The sequence below is a fragment of the Fusarium oxysporum genome, chromosome 4 (genome assembly GCF_000149955.1).
Source record: "Fusarium oxysporum f. sp. lycopersici 4287 chromosome 4, whole genome shotgun sequence".
NCBI lineage: Eukaryota > Fungi > Ascomycota > Sordariomycetes > Hypocreales > Nectriaceae > Fusarium > Fusarium oxysporum.
The window spans coordinates 20967-28300 of NC_030989.1; the positions used below are offsets into that span (position 1 = coordinate 20967).

General features: G+C 45.4%; 3 protein-coding genes across 6 annotated transcripts; 1 reads left to right on the top strand and 2 right to left on the bottom strand.

Annotated features, from left to right (window-relative positions):
* Positions 1-363: 363 nt before the first annotated feature.
* FOXG_07383 (uncharacterized protein) lies at positions 364-2903 on the bottom strand. Of its 4 annotated transcripts, XM_018385966.1 has the most exons (10): positions 2517-2903; positions 2340-2452; positions 2187-2287; positions 1950-2127; positions 1736-1898; positions 1561-1680; positions 1212-1504; positions 1027-1118; positions 753-959; positions 364-681 (listed from the first exon to the last, which is right to left on the bottom strand). In XM_018385966.1, exons 1-10 carry the CDS (start codon positions 2776-2778, stop codon positions 486-488), a joined length of 1725 nt encoding a protein of 574 aa, XP_018243052.1. In that variant the 5' UTR covers positions 2779-2903; the 3' UTR covers positions 364-485. The 4 variants fall into 4 exon arrangements, with proteins under 4 accessions (XP_018243052.1, XP_018243053.1, XP_018243054.1 ...); XM_018385967.1 differs by having other exon boundaries at positions 364-959; XM_018385968.1 differs by having other exon boundaries at positions 753-1118.
* Positions 2904-4145: 1242 nt separating this feature from the next.
* On the top strand, positions 4146-5770 carry FOXG_07384 (uncharacterized protein; the record flags this gene model as incomplete). Its single annotated transcript, XM_018385970.1, has 4 exons — positions 4146-4365; positions 4415-4481; positions 4539-4612; positions 4672-5770. Exons 1-4 carry the CDS (start codon positions 4160-4162, stop codon positions 5768-5770), a joined length of 1446 nt encoding a protein of 481 aa, XP_018243056.1. The 5' UTR covers positions 4146-4159.
* Positions 5771-5891: 121 nt separating this feature from the next.
* Positions 5892-7317, bottom strand: FOXG_19476 (uncharacterized protein; the record flags this gene model as incomplete). The annotated part of the gene is made up of 2 exons (XM_018399698.1): positions 5892-6683; positions 6937-7317. The coding sequence occupies 2 exons, from the start codon at positions 7315-7317 to the stop codon at positions 5892-5894; spliced, it is 1173 nt and encodes a 390-aa protein (XP_018243057.1).
* Between the last annotated feature and the right edge of the window lie 17 nt (positions 7318-7334).

Here is a 7334-nt window from a genome sequence, read left to right on the forward strand (position 1 = left end):
GTCGGTCACCCAAAACGGCAGGCAAATGTCTATCATGCAGCTCCATTGAACTTTGACATTCTTGGGCCGAGGTTTATATGTAATAGATTTAACAAATTAGCTAAATATTAGTATACTATTAATGTAAACAGAATTTAATAAAGGTTGTTTTATTTTTTTATTTTTTTTAAGTTTATGAGTCAGCCTTAAAAGATATACCTAAGTATTTCTAAAGTTTAATATAACTTAAATATTTATATCCTCTTAGTAAATAAATCTTTATTAATTTAATATTATTATAATTAGCTATATATAAGCTAGCTAGAGAGCCTTACTTACTCCTCAGATGGCCTTAATGTTCTACCTGCAACCTACATTAAAGATAAAAAATATAACTAGCTTAAATTATTCCCTTTTTATTTTAATCCTAATTTATTTCTTTTTTCATTGAGACGTTTTATAACTTATACCTTATCTATATTAATTACTATACTTTGATATTCTATCTAAGCAGATAACTTAGACTTATTAGTTATAACTCCTCCTTGCTTAATCTCTAAGTTCTTGGCATCTTGAGCACTAATAACATCCTCTCCAGTAATAGCAAATTCCACCATACTTTCAGGGGCCGGGAAAAAGTGGTTAAGAATATAGTAGAAGACGCCACCGGACAAGAAGGAGTAGATATAACCAATATAGAAGCTATAAACAGATTTCAGTCAGCATGCAGTATCATGATAGAAGAAAAGAATAGGATGGAAAGTAGGACATACAGGTGTTGACCTCCTGCCGAGACGCTGGTCTTGCTACCACCCGCTTCCACAATGTTATCGATGAAGCCAGGAAGAGGAGGGATGCAGCCAATGAAGAAGGCAACCACAGCACGCCAGTTGGTTCCCCATTTCTGCGAGTAGCGGTAGATGCCGTGGAAGTTGTACATGTCCGGAACGGAGACTTTGCCGCGACGGAGGATATAGTAGCTAGAGAAAGGCTGGACTTAATATACTTATACAGCATTATAGTGAGCAAAAGGTAGGGTGCACGTACTCTGTCATGAGGATAGAGGTCATAGGACCCAGGAAGATAGTATAACCATTGAGGAAGGCGATAAACTTCTGAGCCGAGGCCAAGATTTTCCACTGTAGGATGAGGTCAGTCATTGAGTACGCCCAAGGCCGTTACTTCGGAGAATAGAATGTTGTAGCAGCAAAGAACCGAGTATAGTGACTTACCGGAACAAAAGCCCAGCTACCAATTATGGCAGCGAGGATCTGGCCACGTCGGATATTAATATACCGGGGAGCAAAGGCCATCAAATCATTCGCGGCACTGATAGAATTGGCGGAAATGTTAATACCGAGCGTCACAATCAGCAGGCCGATAGCGCCGAAGGCAGCTGCAGCTCGGCCGCCGTGGGAACCAGATTTCATCCACAAGCTGATAATATCAATAGGGTTCCAGAGAACCTCACCGTACGCTGATTGGGAAGCGGCTGCGGTGAAAATGCCAAGGAGACCGACGATGGCTGGTGAAACTGATTAGCAATTTAAAGAATAGACTGCGAGAAAAGAAGAAGCGTACTGAAGATGAAGGGGATAACGATGGCTTGCACGTTTTGAGCACTGGGCTTGTTGGCATATCTCGAAAAGTCGGCGATATTGAGGCCGAGCGTGGAGTAGTTACCCAAGACTCCGTTGAGATCTAAATTGTTCAGTTGTTAGGGGATACAAGATAGCATCGGGACTGTCTCGCTCACTGTTGAAGAAGGCCCATGCCAACGTGGCACCATGAATGGTAGTTCCCTTCGTAATCACAGTGCTGTGGCTAATCGTTCCACCGGCCTTATGCAATGTATCACCAAAGACAGCCAGGAAGATGATCGGAGCGATGATACTCTTGAAGGCGAAGAAGTATTGAATCTGTAATTGTCAGCCTAATGTCTAGCTCACGAAGGGCTTATAGAGTAGTACTTTGGTGTACGGGATGCACAAGAAGGGAAGCTGAAGGAGGAAGTAAAGCACAAATCCACACATCCCTGCAGTGGTGATGCCCTGAGATTCTGGAATGTGATTCGGGATGTTGGCAAAGCTCGGCCAGATGGCAGTCAGCAGAACGGTCATGCATTGACCTCCAGTCGTGGTTTGCACACTACAAAACATTTTTTAGTCACTAACCTTACAGCATCAAGAGGACAAAAGTGCACTTACCCGAGCCAGACAATGGCAAGGACACAGCGGGACAGCACAACAAAGTAGCTGAAGTAGTAGCCAAAGGGCATGCGAGCGAGAACCGGGAATGGGGTGTGCAGCTGTGAACAAGTCAGTCGATGAACAGCAACGATCACCAAGCGAGAAACTTACAATAGCTCCTATTCTTCCATTGGTCGTAATGACGAGACCCATGAGAAAGTTACCAAGAACACAGGCTCCAATTGCCATTCGCCAACTTAGTCCAACAGCAATCATCGATGACGCTACACCATGAAACATCAGCGATTCGCGCTCTTCCTGTAACTCCAAATGACGCAGCAAGCTTACCAACTTCCCAGTTCGACACAGCCCACGCATCTGCCATCCAATACGCCACATAGGCGCCCCAATTCCAGGTTCGCTTCGAAGGGGGGATCGGGTCGAAATCCGCATTGGAGGTATTTTTTGTCGTTGCAAAAGAGCTCTCTTCCTGGTGAACTTCGAGGCTGAAGTTGAATCCGAATCGTCGCCTCACCGGGCCAACTTGCCCAGGCTCTGAGTCGGAAGTGGCCGCGAAGCCATGCTTGGTGTCCGAGCCGTCTGACTGCATCTTGGGCTGAGAGACCGAAAGGGCAGGACAAAGTCAATCAATGGAAGCACAACAGAAATCCAGCTGTGCAAGATAAATGGCAGTGTTTCAACGGGAAACAATTGGAGGGGAGTCTGAGAGTTAATATCCAAAAAATCAAACCTCAAAGCTTATCTTTCTTATCGACGAATTATAAGGCAAATAGATAAAGGATCCAGCTTGGCTTTATCATCAAGCCACTTTAAGCCGTGCCTTCCGTCCATTACAATCTAGCCAGTAAGATTCATTAACATTATCTGCTAGTAATATACTAAAGTGTAACTAAACACGAAAATCTTACTTGGTCTTATCTTGTCGGGGTAACAAGGTTCAGCTCAGAGAGACTAAAATGCATTCATATCACATGCCTACCAAGCCAATTCAGCTACTTTATCTGTAGACAGGGCTGAAAAATTGTTAGTCAAGATATCAAACTCACGACCCCACGATCTCCGATCTGGCAACAACCTCTAAGTCGGGTATAAGAGTCTCGAGGTCCAGTGGATTGACCGCTGTGGCTTTGTTCTAATAGGTGCTGTAAAAAGGCTATTGTTAAACCAGCGGTACCATGTAACAGAGCTTGATTACGGGATTCCGCAAAGCGTTTAGCCCAAATGAGCCTCGGAATAAGAGAAAGCCGATCACCTGACTAGAAGGAGTCTCAAATAGGATTAGCCTAAGGCAATATGCCCAAAATGAGGGGCAACGAGATCCCAGAGGGTCATCAGACAGTTTAATCAAGAATTACACAATAACCGGTTCAACAGCTACTTCGGCGACCTCTGGGTACTAGTAGACGCTATCGCAGCCTCATTTTCTAGCAGAATTATAATACCTAAGAGAATACTTATCTAAGTGGAGTGCTATATAATACTATTAATTATACGTGATAAACCAAATAGGAAATAATAATATAAGACTTATTAATCTTATAAAAACTAGGGTAAATTAGAGTTTTAAGACTTTTAAAAAAATAAGAAACTAAATGCTTAATATAATTGCAAGGTTGCGGGGGTTTCCTATGTTTTGGTCATCTTACTGGCATGCCGAGACCCCCTGAGTCTGACATTTTGGTAATTCAAGGCTTTCGAGGGGAGTCAGGCATATGGGATCCAGTAGTCCCGTAACGGCCAGGGTTTCTACTGGCCCCGGCCCACATCAGAGACATGGCCGGGGGATAAGCACACTAACCAAATGTAGTATACATTGAGCTGTCCAATCAACATCAAAAGACTCCAGGACCAGCTGCGTTGGCAGGCTCAAACAATTACCATAGCAATCTTGAATCATCTATTTAAGGAGTTACCTTTCCACCTGTTGGTCTCTCTTTCGGTCATCGTTCCCATCTTTTCCTGTCATCACAATGCCTTCTACTCTCAATTTCCAGTCCGAGACACCTACTGTTCAGGGCGAACAAGATCCTTCTCTTGTAACCTTGGAGCATTATGGCCTACAGCCACCCTCTGCACAGCAAAAGCTTACCCCTTTGGACATGAATATGCCCAGGTTATATGGTATCCGCTTGATTCTTTGCTATCCAACTAATCCTGGTATGGATAAGAGGCAGATGTGAGTCTCGTATATGACCTTGTACCAGACAGAAGACTGACGGATGCAGATATGAGAACTTGAAGAAGGGCTTAGCTCACACTGTCGCTTCTATTCCTTGGATATCTGGACATATTGCAAGTATTGAAATGGCCATCTGGGGTTACATTTGCTAATATCATTGTCTTGATCAGGGCCCGGAGGAAGGACAGGATCCCAAGACCCGAAAGGTCCAGATTCTCGACTCACCAGGCGGATTCATGTTCCCGTACGTGGTATATCTTTGAAAATCTCATCCAGACACTTACTTACAAAAACTCTGTGTAGGTATAAGGATCTCACTGACGTACTGCCATCTTATGCAGAATTACGAGAGCGAAACTTTCCTTTAGCGGAATTCACTACAGTTCAGGTCGGCCCTATTGACGTTATGCCACAAGGGCCCAACCAGCCGGTCTTTGCAGCTCAGGCTAACTTTGTCAAAGGCGGTCTTCTGCTGACGGTAGGAGTTCATCACTCAGCATGTGACGCATCGGCCTTGGACGCTATCCTGAGCACCTGGTCGCACAATACTGCTGTAGCTAGCGGTGGTTCCGGGTCTTTGTCCACATTAGATGGACCATCTAACGATCGTAGTCCCTTGATGGAAGGAGATCTTGGCAACGCCGACGTGGCTGCCTTTCCTGAGTACGTTCTGATGCCTACTCCTCACTCTACGGAGGGTGATCTGTCAAGCATGTCTGGATTCCAGATGCCTCCCCTCGCAAGTCACCTTTTCCACTTTTCACCAAAGAGTCTTACGAAGCTCAAAGCAGAGGCAGGAGCATTCTCTTCACATGATGCTCTCTGTGCCTTTATATGGCAGCGCATGACTTTGGCACGAATGCATTCTGGGGTCTTCAACGATCCCCCTGGGGACTCAACATCGCGCTTTTGCTTTGCAGTAAATATTCGCAACCGAATGAGCCCTCCACTGCCACCTTCTTATATGGGTAATGCTTCCATGGGCTGCGTTACTGAGAAGATCAGCGTGGCTTCCATGATATCGAACAATGGATTGAAGCAAGCTTCAGCCACGATACGGAGGTCGTTGAACGATTTCAACAGTCCCAGAAGGACCACTTCAACTATTGGGCTATTGAAATCGCGGCCTGACCCTACAGACTTCAAGTTATCCTTCAATGGTTTCCTAGGGCCAGATGTTGTTGAGTCTTCATGGGCTGATCTTGGCGTTTATGGGCATCAATGGGGCTATGCTATTGGCACACTGGACGCTGTTCGTATACCAGGTGAAGGCTCAGATGGTACTATGATGATATTGCCAAGGTTGAAGGATGGTGGTCTGGATGTTGTTGTTGGGTTATCAACAGCAGCAATGGAGAAGCTCCTCGAGGATGAGAAGATCGTTTCTGTTGCACATTCTTAAATAACTGTACATCAGCATATCTGTGTGAGGATAGCATCTATTAGTCACAGTATCTCGGAATATATTGTTTTGAACCCTACACATTTAAGATCATGCGTTCCTTTAAGTGTAGCCCAAGACTTCATACGCAATCAAAGCGAAATACTTCAGGCCTTCCAAAGAGTATCTGACTCTCCGCGTTGCAGACTGTTTGAGCAATAGGAACACCGTCTTGTGCAAGACATTGAAGCTGTTTGCGTATCCAATCCTTCTGTCCTTGGGGTACTTCCGAGGCGCTGCGGGCGACATATAAGGGCCATACGAGAGAGAATTTTCCAGTTTGTACATTCCTGGCTCTTTTAACAGTAGAATATGAGGTCAGCAAAGAGTCTTCTTGCCTCCTGTGGTTGGTGACGAGCTGGAGGTTCATCTTGCAGAGATCGTTGCCCAGAAGATAAGGCACAGTTGCGCATATATCATCCACTAATTCAGCCATTCTTTTTGCGATCTTACGGGTATCTAATGATGATGGCAAAGCAGAGAAAGCGCGGAGTCGAATTGAAAGCAGGATAAGCTGCGAGACACGGTAGAAGTTCCATACGCGAGCCGTATAAAAGTGAGCATATCTGTGGGCGCTTCGCGGAGCATATTCTGAGCGTGCATCACTGTTGATATGCAGTGCAGTGACGTAGGACCAAGCAGGTGGGAGACCTTTTGCCCAAGTAGAAAGTTGAAATTCCAACGCATTAGCATCGTGGATTATTCTTTCTATCTCAGTCGTCCCGAGTTGCGTAAGACTGATACTTTGGTGTTGAAGTCGTGGTATGTTAGCTGCTATTGAAAGCAGGCGGATCTCTGGGCCCTGACATGAAGAATAATACCCTTGAGTGAAGAGCTCATCCACAGGTTCGCATATTTGCATCTGGCTCATAACCTGCCGGCGTAAGTCTAGGGCTTCTAGTGCGAAGAAACCAAATGCAGTATCATACCACGTTTTTCAGAATATAGAAATAGATACTGCGTGAGAAGGGAGAGTCAAGATGATTTGCCCGAAGCTTCAAAAGAGCCAGAGCCCCATCCACATGAGCCCCCCCATGCCGAAGGCATAGACGAATGGCCAGTCATCGTCTAAAACGTGTCAGTTCTGGACCCAGACAGTAGTTAACAACAAAGATTCGGATGCTGACCTCATAGCCACAAAGGAGTAGAACACCATACAACGCCTGGTGATTTGAGCCTAGGTGCTCAGTCTGTATTGCTTCCTTCAGGGCTCGAACGGCTTTGAGGTATCGATTCAAACCTAGCTGGGTAGCATGGGGTATGATTTCCGCAGAAGCGACAAGCGACACTGCCTCCAATGCCAAGTTCAAAGCCGAATCCTGCCTACATTCAGCATGGAGGCGCGGTAGCTGCTCCTGGAGGGAAAGCGTTGGATCATGGATCGATAGGTTCTCGACTGTAGAGTGATAAAAGTGACATATCGCGATCTCTTCCTTTGAGGGGAGCAATGGAGGATGTGGAGCCCCGTACTTCGTAGAAGACAGTCTCCATAACCGACGAATCCGCATTCTTCAAACAATGGGTT